Genomic DNA, 23,030 nt, shown 5'->3' on the forward strand with positions numbered 1-23,030 from the left:
ATTTATTTTGACATTTAACATCTTTATATTCCATGTCCACTTTTTACAACACAAACCCTTTCATTGTGGTTGCCGTCCGTATTTGAAGCCTCCCTAACACCTTTTCCTCACCGATTTATTCCTGGATACGGGTACTTAACATCAATTTGTATGTTACTTATGCTGAGTATGGTGGTACTGGAAGGATTTAAGTGACACAGATGAGGATAGCAAGGAGTAGTGAGAGGAATAAATCGTTGTATTAAGCAAAATAAATAGCTTAGGAAAAGGTGTTAGAAAGCTTCCTTAACGAGCGGAAATAGAGTTCTAAGCTAAATAAAACTGCCTTAGAATGGGACCTCAAAAAAACACGAAGAGATATTAACTTACTTGATTCTCGAAATTCCTAGTCACGAAGAAGTGCTGGGGGCTTTCTAAAATGATGAAAATATGGGTCTAATCTCTTCACTATGCAGCTCAAATTACTTCTACGTGTTGGGCAGTTTTTACATATCTAGTCAGCTTAGTTTAAAGGACAGATTAATGCTAGTGTGATTATTTTACAAGCTAGGCTACAACAATACTACTACTTTACATATAACAATAAATGGTGTAATAATAATAATAATAATAATAATAATAATAATAGAAATAATAATAATAATAATAATGATAAAAATAATAATAATAGTAATAATAATGATGATAAAAAAAAATAATAAAAAAAAAAATAATAATAATAAATCATCCCACACCTTATTACCACCTAAAAATGGTGAGTTAGGATCCAGTAGATATAAAGAAATGAATAATATTAATAATATTATTATTATAATAATAATAATAAAAACTCTTGAAAACACACTGGGCCACTTCTTGGGAGAGTAAATGCAAAAGTGGCGAGAAAAACAATATAAAAAAAAAGGGAGGGCGACAAAGAGAGAGAGAGAGAGAGAGAGAGAGAGAAGCCATTTCCAGCTTACAGGTGAGCCGAGATGTAAGCAAGAGACGAAAAGGCACATAAACTTCACAAAAAAAAAATAAATAAATAAAATAAAATAAAGACCTTTGGCGTAATTCATACCAGGTAGATGTTCGTTGTATTTGTTCCACCTGTTCTTGTTCTTCAGTTTCATTTCTTACTGAACAGGTTCCAGTAATGATTTTTTTTTTTTCTTCGTTTTCAGTCTGTCCCCAAAATTTCAACCCCTCCTCCCTCAGGATTAGGTTCTGTAAGGTTAGAGTTTCCTTTTCTTTCTTTCTTTCTTTCTTTCATCTTTTTTTTTCTTCTTTTCTTGCTCCTCTTCCTCCCCTTCCTTCTCCTCCTCCTCCTTCTCTTCTTCTTCATCTTCATCTTCATCATCATCATCATCATCACCATCATCATCTTCTTCTTCTTCTTCTTTTTAACTTAGAGATCCATATAACACTCCATACAAAAGGAGACGATTCCTTTTATTTCTTCCTAGCCTGCATCCATGATTTCCCTTCGTTTCCTGCATGTAAACTATTAGGAAATAATAATAATAATAATAATAATAATAATAATATACCTGGAGCAATAGAGAATAAAATCTAACAATAATAACAGATGGAACAAATATAAAGAAGTTCACTCGATACTCCAGCCAATGAAACAAATACAACCAGCTTAAGGAAAGGCAGAGAAAGTGAAGAAAACGAGAGACATATCAGAAATCATCATCATATTACCTTTAAAAACTGGAAAGAGGAATAAACTGAGAATATACCAGCATTATGTGTGGGTTATCCTGAAGTGCAGCACCAAGAACTTCATGAAATACTTAACATTACGTCAGAGGAAATTCATGTGAAATTCTTACTCGTGTTCGCTGCTATGGCAACAGGTCTAGAGCGATTGGTTCACTCATTCTTATCTAAAATCTAGGAAACTATCTGTTACGTTGGGTGGTAACCATATCACCAGTAAATGGTAGTTTGGTGGTCCTATAGTTATGTTGTTCTAAATGGATAAGGGCCAAGAAGGTTAAAGTTCAAGGGATAGTTGAGATTTATTACGTACACAGTGCTACTCAGGGACGTGTAACTGGTCATCCTTGCATTATATGTCTGGACTAAATAGCCTAGCCCCGGGCCCCTACGCTCCTGATGGGGCAGTACAAGACAGGAGGATGGATGAAGAGGGAGAATTAAAAGGCAAAGGGAGAAAATTATGAATTAGAGACACGAGAGAAAGGAGGAAGAGTAAGAACCAGAGAGAGAGAGAGTGAGAGAGAGAGAGAGAGGAGAATAGGAGGGAGGGGGGTTGATCTAGCCAGTGCCACAGTAAGCCACGAAGTAAACAAAGAGGAAGAAGACGTAGGCGCCGATGATGGCCACGCGGGAGATGTATTCGGCGCGCTGCAACAATCGGCGCAGCAAAGTCGACTTCCCGCTTGGTTTGGGATTCGCCTCTCCGTCCTCTGCACCTCCGGCCTTCTGGAAAAAAGGACGGTGAAGTATAATGAGAGAAAAAACTGAATATGTCTTGTAAGTTGAATTTGTCAGTCGAATTGTCGGAAATGGATCACTATCACCTTGAATACTAAGTCGCGCTGGCATGAAATTCAGCGAGCTTTAGTTATGATGTAGAAATGAGTCTCCTTGGTCACTAGTCAAATCCATCCTCCAGTCTTATTACCTTTGGCCATCACTTGAGCTGAAGAGGGTTAGAAATCTTCTCCAGGTGAAAGCAAACTGACTATAGGAGCTAGCAGTGTTGAGAAATTTTGATACTACCAACTAATAATCCTGGAAAGTACTGATTCTACAGACGTGGGGCTTACGCAACGAACTACTGATGCTGAGAATTAATAGTGCTATGAACTACTGATGCTGAGAATTAATAGTGCTATGAACTACTGATGCTGAGAATTATTAATGCTATGAACTACTAATGCTGAAAATTAACAGTGCTACTAACTACTGATGCTGAGAGTAAATAGTGCTATGAACTACTGATGCTGAGAGTAAATAGTGCTATGAACTACTGATGCTGAGAGTTAATAGTGCTACGAACTACTGATGGTGAGAAATGATTGTGCTACGAACTACTGATGCTGAGAATTTATAATGCTACAAACTATTGATGCTGAAATGAAAAATCCCTGAGGAAAAGGATTTACATGGCTTGTTTTAGATGTCCTTAGGCATGACGTTACAGTATAATCATCATCATCATCATCATTATCATCATCATCATCATCATCATCATGATCATCATAATGACAGACTGAATGGATGAATAAAAAAAAAATACAGTAAATCATCTTTATCATTATCATCATGAAAAAAGATGATGGGTCAGGGGTGAAGTACGATTCTAAAAAGTGGAGAGTACAAAGTAAAGGAATATCAACAGAATGCCAAGTGAAATAACAGTCCTAATAAATAAATAAAGTAAAATCAATGAACTACGTCAAGGCACCCACCTCGTCTCCTTTAGCTGCGTTCCTCCTGCACATCCTAACGTGGCAGACGATGACGTAAACAAGGGTGAGGAACATGACGGTCAGGGAGATTCCGGTGAAGATGTCCTGCGCGCGCACGTACGGCACCGAAGCCAGAGACGCCCTGTTTTGGTGGCTGGAGGAGGCGAGGGCGAGGGGCGGCAGGAGGGTGAGAAGAAGGCGCCCGAGGAACATTTCAGGAGGTACAAGGAAGGAGAACCAGGCCACCACCACCAGGAACATGCACGGGATGTACCAGTCCACCAAGTACGACCCGAACACGCGACGAATCTGCATGCCCACCTCCACGCATGTGTACTCTCCTGAAAAGTAAGATATTTTGTTATGGTAATCAGGTTGTGTGTGTGTGTGTGTGTGTGTGTGTGTGTGTGTGTGTGTGTGTGTGTGTGTGTGTGTGTGTGTGTGTGTGTGTGTGTGTGTTTTGTATAACATGAATGAAAATAAACAGGGGTAATAACATTGGGAAGTTTCCTGTTAGCGAGAAAAATCGTCTGGTGTTTGTTAGCGTAAAGTATAATAGTTCCCCGATATAGCTGTCTGCCTACAAACTGTCCGTTGGCCTCATACTTCCCAGCCACATCTTGTACTACTAAGGTGCTTTGCCACATATAACTTCTGCCTCCACTCCCACTCGTGCATCTCCTATCACCAGTTCGCCTTCGTTTCGTTTCGTTTATAATGGCACCTCTCCGCACTGCTCGATTTCTAGCAGTTTCTCTGTTCAGGGCCTTATCCCTGAGGCCACACTCTATGGCCTCGTCCCAAGTCTTTTTCGGTCTGCTTCAAGTAACTCTACCTTCAACGTTCACATCTCTCGTCCTCCGTACCCAGATATCACCCTCCATCCTCTCCACGTGTCTAAACCATCTCAATCTACCCCGTCTCATCACAGCACTAAAACATTGAAGTCCCATCCTTACCTCTCAACCCTTCAATAGCAATCCTTACCTAACCCATCCCCCCCAGGCCTATCATTCAAGGACGCACTACACATCCATCTAAAAACTCTCATCCTTGTACGTTTGATAAATATCCTCTTCCTCCACTGCCCAAGCCTCACTACCGTACAGCATTACACTCCTAGTACTTCACCACACACACCAAAAAAAAAAAAAAAAAAGGAACGAAAACAAAAGAAAAAACAGTTTCCCGTCCTTATTTTCTTCCAAGATACTCACCCGTAGCCGTGACAGAATTGCAGTAATCGGAGTGTGACTTTTCAAACGTGAACCTGTCGGCGTGGATGTCCGACTCGATGGAAACACTGTCCGCGTCGGCAAATTTAAACACCAGGTCCTTGGTTGTGTAGCCGTCTGTGGGGAGGAAGAAGGGTTTAGTGGGGAAACGGGGAGAAAAAGGGAGGAGAAGAGGTAGTGAGGAAAGGGGAATAGGGAGGAAAAGGGGAGAAGTAGAGGTGGGGAAAGTGGGAGGACTCGATGAAAACATTGTCCTCGTCGGCAAATTTAAACACCAGGTCCTTGGTTGTGTAGCCGTCTGTGAGGAGGGAGAAGGGCTTAGTGGGGAGATGGGGAGGAAAAGGGAGGAGAAGAGGCAAGGAGGAAAGGGGAACAGAAAGGTAGGGGGAGAAAAAAAGCGAGGAAAGGGGATGGGGAAAGAGGGAGGGAGTGATAGGCGAATGAAAACTTGTACTTCGAAACATCATCATTAACCATATCTCTTTTCTTTTTCTTTTTCTCTTTTTACCTAAGGACAGGGTGAGATAAGATCCAGAGGGCAAGGGAAAAAATGAAAAAAAAAAAAAAAAACATGAACTAGTCAACATAAAGAGGAATTAACCACAGAATCCTCAATAAAAATGAACACACATCCATTCCTCTCCATTCACTTCTTTCAGGGTATCAGCTTCATCTCATTAGCAACTCATTCAGATATTATTTTATGTTTTCAGAATTGCGCTTTATATATGCCTGAAGACTAGAGCTTTTTTGTCAACTGATAAAGTAAAAAAAATCCATTTCTCGTCGTGTACGTCTTCATACATACTTCAGCTATTGTATATTAATAGATAGATAAATAGATAGACATAGGTAGACAGACAGATAGATAAACAGAGGTAAATAAATAGATAGACAGATAGATATGAAGGCAGATGGAGATATAGATAGGCCTATAGACATGCTGTATGCAACATAATCCATATCTTTCCTATACATGTTCAAACTCTCTCTCTCTCTCTCTCTCTCTCTAACTCACAGCTGCCAATCCTGACGAGGCAGGTTTGCACGTCGTGGGGGAAGCGGGCAAGGTTCATGGGGCAGCCCTGTTTCAACGACAACCTGTGGATGGGAGAAAGAAATATTAGAGCTAGTTCACTGAAGATAGTTCTTTAGAGATAGTTCATTAAAGATAGTTCGGATTTATGTTTCAGTGATAATTGGTACTAGGATACATACTGGGATACATACTGGGATACATACTAGGATACACACTAGGATACATACTAGGATACACACTAGGGTACATACTGGGTTACATACTGGGATACATACTACGATACATACTAAGATACCTGTACATATTAGGATACATACTAGGGTACATACTAGGATATATACTAGGACACATACTAGGATACACACTAGGATACATACTAGGATACATACTAGGGTACATACTAGGATACACACTAGGGTACATACTAGGATACATACTGAGATACATACTACGATACCTGTACATACTAGGATACATACTAGGGTACATACTATGATATATACTAGGGTACACACTAGGATACACACTAGGGTACATACTAGGATACACACTAGGGTACATACTAGAATACATACTAGGATACACACTAGGATACATCTAGCCTGCCCATACCTGCTGCTGTAGACGACCTTGCCAGTGGGGTATATCCTGACGAAGGCCTCGGGATGGACGGTCTCGCGCTGGGTGACGAGGGCGTTTTTGAAGAAGGCGTCAGGCAGCCACAGCATGTCAGTCTCCAGCACCGTCACGTACTCCACAGCTGCTGAGAATAAGACAAGGATAGGCTAGTTTACCGATCTTTTGGACTGGCTGTTTATTTGTCCATCCTTCCCTCTCTCCCTCTCTCTCTACGTCAGTCTGGCATTGTATCATCTTTTACATAAAGGCATCTGGGGCCCATAACACTGAAGTCTACAAAGTTGTCTAGCACTCTGTATCCATCCATCTATTTATCTATCTGACTATCTATCTATCCATCTATCTATCTCTCGCCAAAGCTGTCAAGAATTCAACATCTAATGCAAGAAGGTGGAGATTTTTAAACACTACAACTGGACGACTGAAGAAAAATGAGACAAGGCGATGAAAAAAGGCACAAGTACATACAGTGAAGAGGGAGGGGAAAATAGAGAGAAGAGTGTGGAGATGGAAAGATGAAGAGGAGAGGAATAGAAAGGAGTAGGTGGAGAGGAGAGGGAAAGGAGGTGACGGGAGAGGTGTGGTAAAGAGGAGAAGAGAGGGAGGAGAGAGAGAGAAAAGGAGAGAAAAGGAAAGAAAAGAGGAGATGGAGAGGTGGAGAGGAGAGAAAATGATAGGAGGAGGAGAGGGGAGTGGTAATGAGAAGGAGAGGAGAGGAAAGAGGAAGAGAAAATGGGATTGACGAGAAAAGAGATAGGAGGTGGAGAGGTGGAGAGGAGAGGAAAAGAAGGGAAGAGAATAGGGTCGAGGTAAAGAGAAGGAGAGGAGAGGAGAGGGAAGAGGAAAAGGGAGGGGAGAGGGAGGAAAGAAAAAGAGACAGTGGAGAAGGAAGGAAAAGGCAGGGATGGGAGTATGAGGAAAGAGGGAAGGTGTGAAGAGATGCCGAGTAGAGGGAAGGAGGAGAAGAAGAAGAGAAAGAGAAGAGAAGAAAGAGGGGGCGAAAGAAAAAAGTAAGCAAGGAGAGGGGAAGAGGAAAGAAAGGATGAGAGAGAGAGAGAGAGAGAGAGAGAGAGAGAGGGGGGGGGAAGGGGGGGAGAAGAAAAAAGAAAGAAAGTAGCAGAAGTGGAGGAAGGGATGAAATGGAGGAGGGAAAAGGAAGAAAAGATAATGAAAGTGTGAAGAAAATTAAAAAAAAATCGTGTGTAATGTACCTTGGCCCGGATTCACGTCGGTTAAGGAAGCTCCCTAACACCTATTCCTAAGCGATTTATTTTGCTTATTACGCCTTACTGTCCTCTTCTGCTTTCCTTAAATCATTCTAATATCGCCATAACCAGCATAAATAGCGTACAAAACGATAATAGCCAATCGTATCCCAAAATAAATCGGTAAAGAAGAGGTGTTAGGGAGAACTCGGGCCCTTGTTACTTACGCTGGACATATGTGAGTCTGTTGTCATTCCAGATCATTCGGAACGTGATATCGAAGTCCGCCTCCTGGGAAAGAAAATGGAGAGTGAGAGTTTGTGGACGTCTCTCTCTCTCTCTCTCTCTCTCTCTCTCTCTCTCTCACACACACACACACACACACACACACACTCATACCCACATAAACCAAGCTGCAGCGTATAAAACACATCTTTTGAACACACACACACACACACACACACACACACACACACACACACACACACACACACACACACACACACACACACACACACACAAACCCCTTCATCAATCTTCACAAAATAAACCCCTTCCTCTTCACTAAGTAACGCACTGGAGATTACGCTTCCATTGAGTTAAAACAATACTCTTTTTTTTACTCTAACTTAGCCTAAAATAGCAATAAATATTAGATGACCGTGCTTTGACTTTCGCGTATTCAGTTTTAAAAATAAGATAGCAGAATGCCAGCCCTACCCCTCGCAGCAATGTCGCCTCACTCACCATGTTGACGTCATTAATTTCAATGTCCCTGAAGAAGGTCTGGATCTTCACCTCCGTTGGCGCTGTTAGGGCATAAAAAAATAAATAAATAAATAATCGTTGGTATCTTATATATATTTTCTATCTATCTCTCTTCCTATCCTTTATTTTTCTTTCTTTCGTTCTTTCTATCTATCTACCTAAAACCAGACACGCTCATCCTGGAAGGGGTACCTCAAACGAATCGCGTCCATGTCACCTTGTTCTCCGTCATCAGGCTACCCTCCCTCCAACTCACACCTCCCTCACTCATATGCCTCTCCACTCTATCCCTCCCCATCCTTGAATTCCCTCTCCCACTCCCCCCCTCCACCTCACATTCACTCCTCAAGTCAAATTCTGCTTCTCTCGGTGCTGCTAACATCTTGCTCAGCCACATCCACACAGAAGTCTAGTAATAATTATCTTGCCAGTAAGGCATTAGGAGTACATTAGAAATATGTATTAATTAGATTTTACTCTCCATCTGCCAGATAAAATGACTCTGGCCTCACTCTCACTGCCAAGCCAATACATTATGATCCCGGCATCACTCTCCACTGCCAAACCAAAACAATTTAACCCCGGCCTCACTCATACTGCGAAACGTAAACATTATGACACCGGCCACACTCACCGCCATCCCGCGTCATGGGCCTAATGGAGGGATCGTAACCGTCTGGCGCCTTCCTCAGCCTCTCCATCAAAAGCTGAGTCGCCCTTGCCTCCTGATTCTGGGCCCTGAAACATTATCCCTTGTGAATAGCTCAGGTAAGAACGAAAATATAAGGAAAAAAGAGAATGACAGTTGAAATAATCTGAGTTATGATTACTTCTCCCTGTCATTATTTCATAAACAAAAATATAAGTTCATAAATAAATGAGTAAGCAGGGGGACAGAGGTTTAAGGGAAATTTGTTTAAAGAAATACTGAGTTGTAGATTACTTGTTTTGGTGCAACAATGACGAATATAACTTCTCATTCTGACTTAAAAATGGTGAGGGTAACGTAGGGCATGACCGATCAAAAGTTTAGGTTGCCATTGATAACAGAAAATATCTCAGCACAGTGTTGCTAATATTTATCTGTACAGTATATAGAGTCTTACCAGGCTCCAGCGGCCAGGAGTACAAGCAGCAATATATGACAACTTCTCGCCATCTTGGTCACTTGGCGACTCTGCAGATAAAAACGAGTATATATTAAAAACAAAAATCACAACTGTATCATTCCCATTGCCGCGATTGGGGCTGACCACATTGATTAGCACTGTGTTTTACGTCGTTATCCAAGTTATTATTATTATTATTATTATTATTATTTACAGTAGATATCGTAACACCTCACCCTTAGCGGTCTCTGCACATTACATCTCAGTATCCTCAGGTATATTACCGGTGCAAATTAAGTTGATATTAAGACGACATAGTGACATAAAGGAGAAGGGTAAGATTAAATAATTCAATGCACAAAATAAATCGCTAGCGAAAAGGTGCTCCTCCTATGACACCAAGGTCCTTACTCTCATCAGTTAAGGAAGCTCCCAAACGCCTCTTCCTTACTGATTTATTTTTTGATACGGCTAGTTAATATCAATTTGCATATCATGATGAGTAAGGTGGTAATTGAAGGATTTATATATCACAGAAGAGGACTGTCAGGAGTAACAAGCAAAAGAAATCGCTAAGGAAGAGGTGCTAGGGAACTTGAGCGAGGCCCACACTGAGAAAAGATTGTGACAGATCTTATGATAGTTACGACAGGAGATTGATCGTAAGTGTCTTTGTGAATAACTGAGAGAGAGAGAGAGAGAGAGAGAGAGAGAGAGAGAGAGAGAGTGAGGGGGGGGGGCTTCTCACACTGCCGCCCACCCCATCACCGCTTTATTAACAGCCTTGCCACCTGTTGCGCTACTCTCACCCCTGCCTCACCCCACACCCCTGCCTCACCCCACACCCCTGCCTCACCCCACACCCCTGCCTCACCCACATTCGTGCCTCACCCCACACCCCTGCCTCACCCACATCCCAGCGTCACCCACATCCCAGCCTCACCTCACATCCCTGTCTCACCCCACACCCCTGCCTTACCCCACACCCCTGCCTCACCCCACACCCCAGCCTCACCCCACACCCCTGCCTCACCTCACACCCTTGCCTCACCCTTTCCTCCCTCAAGCACTGCCAATGGTGCTAAGTGATATCAGCTGTTGTGCTACCAGCAGAACATCTTAACAACCACAAGTACACTTCACTTCATTATACTCCACTCCACTCCACTCCACTCCACTCCACTCCATTACACTACACTCACACTACACTCCACTACACTACACTCACACTACACTCGGACTATACTATGCTACATTACACTGCATTACATTACACTAGACTTCACTTCACTTCACTTCACTTCACTTCACCATACTACACTACACTACACTACACTACGCTACACTACACTACACTACACCTCACTCCACTACACTACATTGTAGTACACTACTCCAGTCCACTACTCACACTACACTCCACTACACCACACTCTGCTCCACAACACCACACTCCACTCCACTCCACTTCATTACATTACACTACATTCCATTACACTACACTACACTACACTACACTACACTAAACTACACAACGCTAACGACCTCAAACACTCGCTGCACCACACCACACAGCTCAGAGCATCACTACACTTCTCACTACTAAAATACAATACTCTACACAATACAGCCTTTCAGTATGCTACAATCTAAAACACTTCAAACCCTCACTACAGCACTACACAAAATGATAACTACAGTAAAAACAACCATACCCTTTACTGTATGATGAACTCGTTAAGTCTAGGGCCTGTATTTTGTTCCCTAGCACCTCTTCCTTAACGATTTATTTTTCAAACGACCCATTCATGTCCTGTTTTTTGCTTCATGTAACTCTTTAATAACGACATAAATTGCATAACACACGAGGATATTAGCAACGGAGCTGAGTCAGGAATAAACCGGTAAGGAAGAGGTGTTAGTAAGCTTCCTAAACGTGAAAGAATACCGTCCTAGGTCTCTTGTTTATTTATTTTTACATATTTTACGAGCAACGTGTTTAATGAAAGTTTGTAATTCTAGCTTATTTGGCTACGTGTCTAGCGAAATTCAACTTGTTTATAGGAGCGAAATTCAACTTGTTTATAGTAGATAACGAATTTAGCCAGTTACTTTAGTCGTTAGTTTAGCTAGTTTACTTTGCCAACTGAGAAAATTAACGTTATCTGTGTTGGAGGTCTGGTCCCCATCCTTTCCTCTTATCAATGTAGTGTGCCATTTTTTTTTTTTTTTTTTTTGTGCTGCAGCTGTCTATGTCTTCTAAGAGTATGAAAATGACTGAAGTTGGAACAATTTTCGGTTTACTTCTGTCAGAATTTGAAGCAATAAACAAATGCTGTTTTCTGAGCACGTATATGCCACTGATTTTTATGCACAAACAGCGAGCACCAAACGCCAACCAAAAATGTATAAAATCAGAGTGTTTAACAATACGTGTCAGCAGCTAAATTTAACTCCCTGATGCCAACGGGTTTCTTCTTTGCTGAATTAAATCTCAAGGTTTTAACCGCAGTAAAAACAAAACCCGTCTCTCCATTAAATCGCTAGGCTGAGTCTGGGCTGAGGAGGGTCAGAATGGCGCCATCTCAACTTCCGCTCACAACAAAACGCCTCGGCCATCTCTCCCTAGTGCATATCCTTTTTGCCTAGCGAAGTGGCAGCCTTCATGGCTCAAGTGGGTGCCATGTCGTCACTGTGCCACTTAAAACAATAATGATTTTAATTAGGGCGGGAATGGTGTCGAGCGGAACTTGGCGTCGCGTCGCTCGGGTACGCATACTGGTAAGTGGGTGAGAATATATCTCATTATATTCGTCCTCTTGGAGGGTTGTAACACCTCTTCCTTACCGATTTATTGTGAATATTGTAATTTATTATTGTCTTGTTTCTTGTCTGTGTTTTTTATATTGATTTAGATATACAAATAGCTTAAAGAAACATAAATAAACTGGCAAGGAAGGAGTGCTAGGGAGCTTGCAATACGGGCCCTCGTAGCACTTCCTTCTTAGCAATTTATTTTGTACTAAATTATTGCCATGCTTGTTATTCCTATCTATTTAACTTTTTCACTCCGATCTGCGTCTGTGAGCTGAAAAAATATGTCCTCAGAAGACTTCGCAGTTCCCCTTCCATAGTGATTTTATTACTCAAGTTCCGTATCCTCGCTGACATAGGGTGTTACGTAGCATGTTTCCTCTGCGATTTATTATGCATTTTACATCATAATATTTTCCTCTTTGTTATTAATACATATACGGTATATTTTTAGTGCCGACTCAGGTTGGAAGTTGAATGGAGTAGTAGTAGTAGTTGTAGTAGTAGTAGTAGTAGTTGTTGTTGTTGTTGTAGTAGTAGTAGTAGAAGTTGTTGTTGTTGTTGTTGTAGTAGTAGTAGTAGTAGTAGTAGTAGCAGCAGTAGTAGTAGTAGTGGTAGAAGTAGTTGTAGTGGTAGTAGTAGTTGTAGTAGTAGTTGTTGTAGTAGTAATAGTAGTAGTAGTAGTAGTAGTAATAATAATAATAATAATAATAATAATAATAATAATAATAGATAATAATGATAAAAATAATAATAATAATAATAATAATAACAACACCTCTGAAGAATATATATCCTCTTCACTGTACTGGAAGTGTATTATGTCCTTAGATACAAACATTTCAACTTTAAAAAGATGAACATTCTTTGAGAGGAGAAAGAATAGTACCCTGCCTTCCATCTGCGTGCACCATAATTGAGAGAGAGAGAGAGAGAGAGAGCTGTATTGTGTTTAGAGCTTCCCTTTCTCCTCTGACTCATGTCCCCCAAGATATCACAGAGCATTTCTCTGGATTTCCACACTCACTATGCTCAAAAAATTCGTTTATAAGTTAATTTAAATAAGAAACTGTAATTTTTTCAATGCTTTTTGAGGGCGGGGGTATCTCTGGGAGCAGCCCTGTCAGTCTGTCTCTCGCTAATGCTTTTCGGATGTGAATTGTATTATCCCCGTAGACTTGAGAGATTTTCGTGAAGGCACACCACACTACACCATATAACTCATCATACCACACCACACCATACTACCCTCTCACACCACAATACACAAAATCAACCCACCCACCACACCACACCACACCATACCACCTCTCACCACACCACACCGTAGCATCCTCTCACACCACGCCACACCATACCACCCTCTCACACCACACCACACCTACCGGGCCCAGGTTCAAATCCCCGCTGGGGCAGGGAACAGTTTAAGGATTTGAATTTCATAAAATCAGACTTTATTGATCTACAAGAAGACCCGTCGACATGTCATAAAAATACCCCCGCTAATACCAATACATCAGTCTGTATGAGACAGCCCTAGCATGTATTCAATATGGACGGTGGGTGTTAACGTCGAAGTGGTGACACGTGGAGGTGTATGGTGTGTAGAAGGACTACTGGGCCTTGAGAGCTGACTGTGAAGCTTATGCCCAGAGTCGTGCACATAAAAAAATAAAAAAAATCTCACACCACACCGCGCCATACCACCCTGTCACCCCATGCCAAAGAAGACCATCCTCCCACACCACACCGCACCATACCACCCTCTCACACCACACCACACAAAATCTACATCAGAGTTAATATGTGCATTTGTGAATCTGGTAGCAGTTGTTGACAGACCCTCCACACACACACACACACACACACACACACACACACACACACACACACACACACACACACACACACACACACACACACACACACACACACACACACACACACACACACACACACACACACACACACACACACACACACACACACACACACAAGCAGCACACAAAGCACACAGGCACTCTTCATTCGCCACTTCCTCCGCCATTTTATTTCCATTCAGGCCGCCTCACGTCTCCCCCCCTCCCTTCCTTCCTACCTCACTACGGTCCCTCTCTCTCTGCAAGCATTTTTTTTTTTTAATTTGTTTGTGAGAAAAGTTTTGGGGAACAGACAGAAAATTTGGGAAACGTGACAAGTGTATGCATTGATTTTTTATTGCAATTACTTGAAAGGAATGAGGGAGAGGGGTGTGAGTTGGAGAAAGGGCAGACAAATGATGGTGGACAGAGCGACGTGGTGAGAGATGTGGAGGCGATTTGTTTGTAGCCAACCCTTACGGGATTAAAGCGTTTGGCAAAATAGATAGATGGACAGAGACATTTTTTGCGCGGAAATGAGTGCTTAGTTGATTATGTGTCACTGCAGTAACTGACCTAACCTAACCTAACCTGTTATAACCCAGGCTGCATTAGGTCAGTAGGATGTAAAGTTGAAGTATTCTATCTCTGCCACGAAGATGCGTGAAATAAGCTGGAACGGGACGAAAATCTGGACCAGGGTTGAGTGAGTGGAGTGTAGATTTGGACACCCATTAGCCAGCGTATTTTAAGTATTCTGCCTTTGTGGAGATGAAGAGTGGGTTGGGTGAAGGGGTGAAGTGCATCGATTAACACGCGTTTTACTCTACCTTGGCCTAAAATTGCCATCACTCCATCTCGAATACCGAGCTGTAACAATAAATTAACACTAGAATATAATACTAGTCACGAGGAAGTGCTGTGGAAAGAATGTAGAACCATAACACTGACTTCTTCCTCCACCGAACTACATGATAATTTGTAAAAGGACGAAAATCTAGGCTAAGTTGAAGTGAAAGAACTGTAGCAGATATTCCAGCATATAACTATTTAAGCACATAATTTCGTATAAGACTTTAGTTGTTTAATGACAGAAAATTCGATGTGAAGAGTTATTTATTTCAGTATTGCCAGAATGTTTACGTTTTATTGGGTCGTCTGTTGATGTGCACAGTAAGAGTGTTTCCAAATTCCACCAGACATCATCATCATCATCATCATTATCATTATCATCATCAACCAGTTTACCTCCTCCTCCTCCTCATCATCATCATCATCATCATCTTCATCATCATCACATTTACTTTTCCAGTGAAGTAAACAAAGGAAATATAAAAAAAATAGGAAAAAAACGAGAGAAGGAAAGTATCAGGTTACGAGAGGAAGGAAGAGAAATTGGGCAAAGTGAACCCAAGGACGAATCTGGAGTCTGGCAGAGTGAGGGTGAATGAGAGGTGAATGTGAGATGAATGAGAGGTGAATGTGAGGTGAATGAGAGGTGAATGTGAGGTGAATGGAGGTGTAGCAATGAGGAAATGAGCAGAGAGTTGCCGAGTTAGCCATTTTGTTGCTGGTATCCCGAAATCTCCCGCCACTCCACTCAATTAGGCGAACTCTCTCTCTCTCTCTCTCTCTCTCTCTCTCTCTCACACACACACACACACACACACACACACACACACACACACACACACACACACACACACACACACACACACACACACACACACACACACACACACCGCTCGCTGGTGCAGTGGTAACGTTCTCGCTTGCCAACTGGTGGACGGGAGTTCGCGCCTCGCTCAGGTTGCGAAAAGTTTCACTGACGAAGTGGCTGGTTACTGTCCCCCTTGAGCAAGGGGACGGGTGTGTGTGTGTGTGTGTGTGTGTGTGTGTGTGTGTGTGAAGGTCACAGCCTTGCCCTTAGATCGGACTATATGAGCTCTCAGCTTCCTTCCGGGAGGGTAAAAGCTGACGATCACGACCATCATGTGATCCTGACCGATCGGTGAATTACACACACACACACACACACACACACACACACACACACAACACACACACACGTACATACACCCTCCTACACACACACCACACACACATACACACCACCACACACACATCATTCTCAGTGTCACTACTCTTACCTTTTACTGTCATAAAACGTGTCGCAAGTCCTGTATGAAACAAAATCAACATACAGCGGGGAAGCATGCACCAGTGCCACCAGAAGAAGCATAATCAGTGTGAAACCAGATGAAACGTAAACAGAGATTAGTTCCTCCCGTGAAACAATTTAAAAAGATGTTAACCGATTTTAACCCAACTTGGTGGAAGGATAGGGGGTCAGTTCATAGCGAATCTTATTATTATTTTTTTTTTAGAACAACAGATGAAAGGTTAAAGTCACAGGGCTAAATCAAGTGTTTATATAGGAAAATAAAACTTAAAAAATTCTAATTGGTTCAGACCGCACTTAAAGAGAGGGTAGAGGGTAAGACAAGAATGAAGTGACAATTTTGAAAACTTGTCAAAGGTCAAGGTCACAGAGCAAGGCCAAATCGCAACTCGTGTGTGTGTGTGTGTGTGTGTGTGTGTGTGTGTATTAACAAAACTATCCAACTTTAGCCAAACTTGGTGGAGAGGTGAGAGTCAGACAATAAGTTAGTCTACCTTTTTTCGAACAATAGGTCAAAGGTGAAGATCAGAGGACAAAGTCAACCTAGACAATTTGCATCCGATTTAGACCATACTTTGTGGGAATGTTGAAGATAATGCAAGTATAAAACGATTCAATTCTGAGGACAATCGGTCAGAGGTCAAGGTCACATGGCAAGGTTAGTGGAAAGGTTGAGGGTAAAACAAGGATAAATGAGATTCGATTTTGAAAACAAGCAAAGGTCAAGGTTGCAGGGGAGGGAAAAATATTCAGATCACTGGGAAAAATAGGGTCACTGTCTATGTAATTCGAATAAAAGCTAGTGGAAGGGTTAAGGGTTAGGCAAGAATGAAGTAGTTCAGTTGTAAAGGCAATCTATCGAAGGTCCAGATCACAGGGCAAAGCTAAATATTCTGCCTTTAGACCAGTTGGTGGGCATGGGTGTTGCGCTCCCTGGGACCTGCTTCCTGTATATTTATGTTATCATTTAAAACAATTCAGTCAGAAGGGGATTTAGTAATTAATTGCGAGGATTTTGGTTAATAAATTCAGTCAAAAGAGGGATTTCGTCATTAATATTGAGGATTTTTTTAAGCAGTCAGCATGAATTCAAACATGTGGTAATTTTGCAAGGAAGCTCGCCTCCCCTTTTACCACTGTGGTGGATCCGCCCTAATAAAAGGACCAAGGGCGGGTGGAAGCAATGTTTAAGTCGTGACATCATTGCCGCCTGCGTCTCTCATCAGGCAGGGGCCGCGTATGTAAACCCTCTCATTTTCTTGTGTACTGGCGAATTAATGTGACAAAAAAGTTTAAATGTGCCTCGGGTCTATAAATATCTGTGACATTTGCATTTTTTTTTTTTTGAAGTTAGGTAAATAAACATGATTTTAATTATACGAAGAATATACTACATTTTAATACTTTGGGTTATAATTGTTAGATTTATAGCAACATGAAACTATATCCCGGGGTCACTTAGAGAAGCAAAATGGCGGGAGGGAAGCAACTCATCAGTTCCACCATTTCAGGCCTTGTAATGGAGCCAGTAACCCTAGCTGACATTAAAAGGGTGAGCAAGGGTCTTAAAATTGCAGCAGGGGATGGCAGGCTCATAGCAGGCATAGCAGGGAGTGGGAAAGAATAACAGGTGGTGGGAGACAGCAGGGAGTGAGTGACATAGCAGGTGGCGGGAATGCATTGAGAGTATGACAAAGCGATTACAGTAAATCCTTCGCTATCGTGACTTCATTTATTTGTTTCTGTCACTCATGGATTATTTTTATTTGGACAGCTTATGATGGACGTCACGTGCTGGAAGGACTTAACAATGTGGTAAATTCTGTGTGTAACCCCAAGCTAATCTATACCTAACACTTTAACACATTCCTTCTTGTGTGTGTGTGTGTGTGTGTGTGTGTGTGTGTGTGTGTGTGTGTGTGTGTGTGTGTGGATAAGAGCGCATATAAAAAGCTATGTTACTGCTTTAATCTCTCCTTATTTATAACTTATACCTATGTGGGGGCCTCAAATATTTAAAATCAATATTGGGATAATTATAGAAATGATATGACCTACGCGAAAAACACACCTCCACTACTCTCTCATACTTGGCACAATTTCTGACCATATTTTGAGTTGGTAAATAAAGGTGACAACAACGGATCTCTCTCTCTCTCTCTCTCTCTCTCTCTCTCTTTTGTTAGTCTTTGAGATTTTTAGGCACCATGTCACACCGCTTGAGAGAGAGAGAGAGAGAGAGAGAGATGGGGGCGGTATTTCATTCCTACTTTGCTGAGAAAGAGGGAGAGTATGGCCAAGATACCACAGTAGTTAAGAATAGTGCTCTCTCTCTCTCTCTCTCTCTCTCTCTCTCTCTCTCTCTCTCTCTCTCTCTCTCTCTCTCTCTCTCTCTCTCTCTCTCTCTCAGGGCATGTGCATTTGACAGATCCGTGACAAGAGATGACAGTGACATCAAGACGCAAACACAGCATATAACAACACATACACACACACACACACACACACACACACACACACACACACACACACACACACACACACACACACAGTAACACGGCGCACGTCAACACAGCAACACCTAGTAACACAGTACACACATCAGTACAATACATAACACACAGACGTAGTACATAAACCTGCACATAAAATCACACAGCAACACATAAATACCCTTGACTGACACACAACAACACAGCAAAACACAGCCACTTACACAGCACACGGCAAAACACAGACACTTCTAAAGCACACAGAAAAACACAGACGCGAACAAAACACACAGCAACAGTGAAGACAGGAGGCGGAAGAGAGAGAGAGAAGGAGAGGGAGAGGGAGAGGGAGAGGGAAGGGGAGAGGGAGAGGGTATACCAAGTTTCCCTCAGTGACCAAAATATATACGCAGGTTAAAGACACTGACACAGCCCCTCCCACCCCCACAGCAGCGCCCTGGCCAAGCTTTACCTGGCTAAGTATACGGCTGTGGCCAAGGTAACAGGGCAAGGGCAGGGCAGGGCAAGGTCAGAGCAGGGCAAGAAGTAGCCTGTGTTGGGAGGGGCTCACGACCTTGTGGGGTGTCACGGTCTTGGTATCGATGAAGTAAGTGTAACAGTCAAACGTCGCCTTCTTTGCTATTGTCAGGTGTTCGCTACTTTTGTGCATATGATCGTTGCAGACGGTCCATTGCAGAACTGGACCCCATGCAACAGCCGTTTTACTATCCATGTCCCTATTTCTGTCTTAAGTGTAAACAGACTGAAGAAGACTCACGTAAAAGCATATTGATACGCACACATGAACCATATAGACAAACACGTGAAAGCATAGTTACGTCCACGCACATGAAAGCATAAGCACACACACACACACACACAAAGACGCACACATAAAGACGCACACGACAAGCAGAGCGTGTTTTATGGTCAATGCGAAGGCTAGAATAAATAAACATGTACGAAATCATTACTCCAGCTTACGTGCACACACACACGCACATGGCATTAGATATGAACACACTCGAATGAAAACACACACACAATTATGTATAAGCATAAACACATGAAAAAATACAAGTACACACACATACACAAGCACATAAATTACACGCACATGGCCTCTGTCTCCCTCACACATATGAAATAGACGAAGAATCACACACACACACACACACACACACACACACACACACACACACACACACACACACACACACACACACACACACACACACACACACACACACACACACAAACAATATCAAGTAGCAACGGGGCAAATGAAGGCTGTATCTGACCCCTCCAGTTCAATAATAAAATCTATCTTAAGCTGAATAAAATCGTCTGAAGAGGGAAAGAATTAAATAAACAAAATACGCAATGGAACTGAGGGGGGTTGGCCATTTTATTGTTGCTTCCGAGATAAATATTTTTGGGTCTCTCTCTCTCTCTCTCTCTCTCTCTCTCTCTCTCTCTCTCTCTCTCTCTCTCTCTCTCTCTCTCTCTCTCTCTCTCGATAGCGAGGGAAGACGTTGTTTTTTCTGAATAAAAACTCAGTATGAGGAAGAGAATAGTTAAGATGTTTCTCATCTTGGTATGGCTAAATAAAGACGGTTTTTCCACTCCACAGCTAGCGCCAAGAGTGGGCTAGACACGGCCTTTTTCCAGGGGGAGGAGGAGGAAGAAGAAGGAAGAGGATGATAATGATGATGAGAAGGAGGAGGAAGAAGAAGTCAAGAAGGAGAAGAAAAAGGAAGAGGATGGTGAGGAGGAAGAGGAGGTGAAGAAAAAGGAGGAAGAGGAGGAGGAGGATAAGAAGTAGAAGGAGGAGGAGGAGGCGGAGGCAAACCACCACGCCTCAGCCCCCAGCAGAGCAAACGTCCTCGCAAACGTAACTATGCACATATTTATTTATTTATTTATTTACTTATTTATCCATTCTAGTGTACCTTACGCAAGACGATTATACTCACCTGTGGAAATACCTGTCGCTAATTAAAAGCCAGACGCACCTTTGCACTAGAAAACTCATACTCTAGAAGTTTTTGAGTTATTACATTCTAACTTTATTAATAATTGCAGCTAAACGTGAAATAATCAATAAAATGTTTGAAAATAAAATACGTGCCGATTGATGTTAGATTTGAATGTTTGTAATGTTAGAGGCTAATGTTTGTAATTTGAAAAGAGGCTGTTCGTTACTTACTGATGAGGAGAGGAGGAGTGGAGAGGAGGGGAGGTGTGGTCCCTCTCTCTGTCACGGAGGGAATGTAACTCTCTCTCACGCTCCCTCCACCCTCCCTCCACCCCATCCTCTTCTCCCTCCCTCCCTCCTCCCCCCTCCTTCTCTCTCCCTTCCTTCCCCATCCTCTCATCTCTCTCTCTTCCCTCACTCCTTCCATTCATCTCTCTCTCTTCCCTCACTCCTTCCATTCATCTCTCTTTTCTTTCTCCGTTAACCTCTCTCTCTCTCTCTCTCTCTCTTCCCCTCTCTGTATCAATCTGTCTCCTCTCTCTCTCTCTCTCTCTCTCTCTCTCTCTCTCTCTCTCTCTCTCTCTCTCTCTCTCTCTCTCTCTCTCTCTCATTCCTATTCTCCTCACCAATTTAAAGAAAAATTATTACCAAGATCATGTTACATTCTCTCTCTCTCTCTCTCTCTCTCTCTCTCTCTCTCTCTCTCTCTCTCTCTCTCTCTCTCTCTCTCTCTCTCATGTCACTCTCAATCCCTTCTCTTCACCACTTGACACAGAGCGCCAAAAATGTTATCAGCTTTAACGTGCCTAAATTCAGACCAGGTGGTGTAGCCTTAGCGTTTTCCTTACTGACTCATTTTTTTTCCATTTTGCAAGCGCCATCATCCTTTTTATCTTTATCATTTCTTATCAGCATCTTCCCGTTCTTTACTTTCTTTAATTAATGTCTTCTGATTGTTTTTAGTTTGCTCTCGTGTCCCCTGTCAGAATCAAAACAAACCAACAGGGTGTACGGGGCTAAAATGTTTATATTCGTACTCCTTGACACCCTTTCCATCCATATATTTAAATTAAGACTAAAATAGACGAATTGATATGCTGATTTTTAATTGCTAAGGTTACTATTACTATACTGCTACTACTGCTACATTTACTACTACTACTACTATTAATTTACCATCCACTCTCTTGATGTAGTGATATCCTCAGGCGACTCTACACCGATTGACAGGCCGAAAGGTTTCTTGTAGCCCTGGAAATAATCTACTTCTTTGGGCGGTAATCACAGGACTTAGGAGCCTATGTATACCTGGTGGTCTAGTGGGTTCAGGCTCTCCAACCGAATGTAGACTATAGAGGTTTACATTCGACGGGATTTTGTTTTATTACTTGCAATTCTTATATAATGCTACCCATGGAAGTGGCTGGACAAAAAATAGATAGACAGGGAGATAGACAAACAGACAGACAGACAGACAAATAGATAGATAGATAGACAGACAGACCACATTTACTACTACTACTACTACTACTACTACTACTGCCCCTACTACTGCTTGAAGGTAGTCATTGTGTCCTGGCTTTCATTGTCTCTACACTGTTCATTCACCTCGTCATCTCTCTCTCTCTCTCTCTCTCAACCGGAATTAAAGGCACTGGTAAGCGGGAAGTAGGAGTTGCCCAATTGAAGAGCTGAAAGAGTTGTCCAATTGCTGGAGAGAGAGAGAGAGAGAGAGAGAGAGAGAGAGAGAAAGAGTAAATAAGGAAAAAAACTGTCTGTCTGTCTGTCTGTCTGTCTGTCTCTCTCTCTCTCTCTCTCTGGAACCAGCAAGAAAAACACTAAAAAAAAAAGGGCTAGCTGAAGAGAAGCGTCTGGAAGGATGAAAAATATTATGTAATTGTTCTATTCCTAACACCTTTTCCTGAGCGATTTAATCTGTAGCTACATATTATCTTACTGTATATTATCGATGGAAATTTTGCTGATGCTATAACTGTATGAAAATAGAGTGCATTAGAACTTCAAGGTGTACTGGCAGAATAAATCGCTATGGAAGTGTTGCTACGAAGCTTCCCATGCCACTTAGAATACGTCCTAAGTCATATGGTGGCCTGTTATCTCCATTTCTTGCTCTCCTCCCTCCTCCCTCCCTCTTTCCTCCCTTCTCTCTCCCTCTTCATTATCTCCTTTCTTTCACTACTTCCTCCCAGTTCTCTCTCTTCTCCTCTCCTTCTTTCCTCCCCACCCCCTCTTTCTACACTTTTTTCCTTCCTCCTTCC

General features: G+C 42.2%; 1 protein-coding gene across 1 annotated transcript; it reads right to left on the reverse strand.

Annotated features, from left to right (window-relative positions):
* Positions 1-774: 774 nt before the first annotated feature.
* LOC145404345 (glutamate-gated chloride channel-like) lies at positions 775-21,026 on the reverse strand. The gene is made up of 10 exons (XM_080275867.1): positions 20,983-21,026; positions 9,424-9,494; positions 8,952-9,055; positions 8,297-8,358; positions 7,777-7,840; positions 6,318-6,465; positions 5,685-5,767; positions 4,649-4,783; positions 3,432-3,772; positions 775-2,439 (listed from the first exon to the last, which is right to left on the reverse strand). Exons 2-10 carry the CDS (start codon positions 9,474-9,476, stop codon positions 2,272-2,274), a joined length of 1,158 nt encoding a protein of 385 aa, XP_080131993.1. The 5' UTR covers positions 9,477-9,494; positions 20,983-21,026; the 3' UTR covers positions 775-2,271.
* Between the last annotated feature and the right edge of the window lie 2,004 nt (positions 21,027-23,030).

The sequence above is a fragment of the Coenobita brevimanus genome, chromosome 63 (genome assembly GCF_032717465.1).
Source record: "Coenobita brevimanus isolate Jiangsu-jjx chromosome 63, ASM3271746v2, whole genome shotgun sequence".
Taxonomy (NCBI): Eukaryota; Metazoa; Arthropoda; class Malacostraca; order Decapoda; family Coenobitidae; genus Coenobita; species Coenobita brevimanus.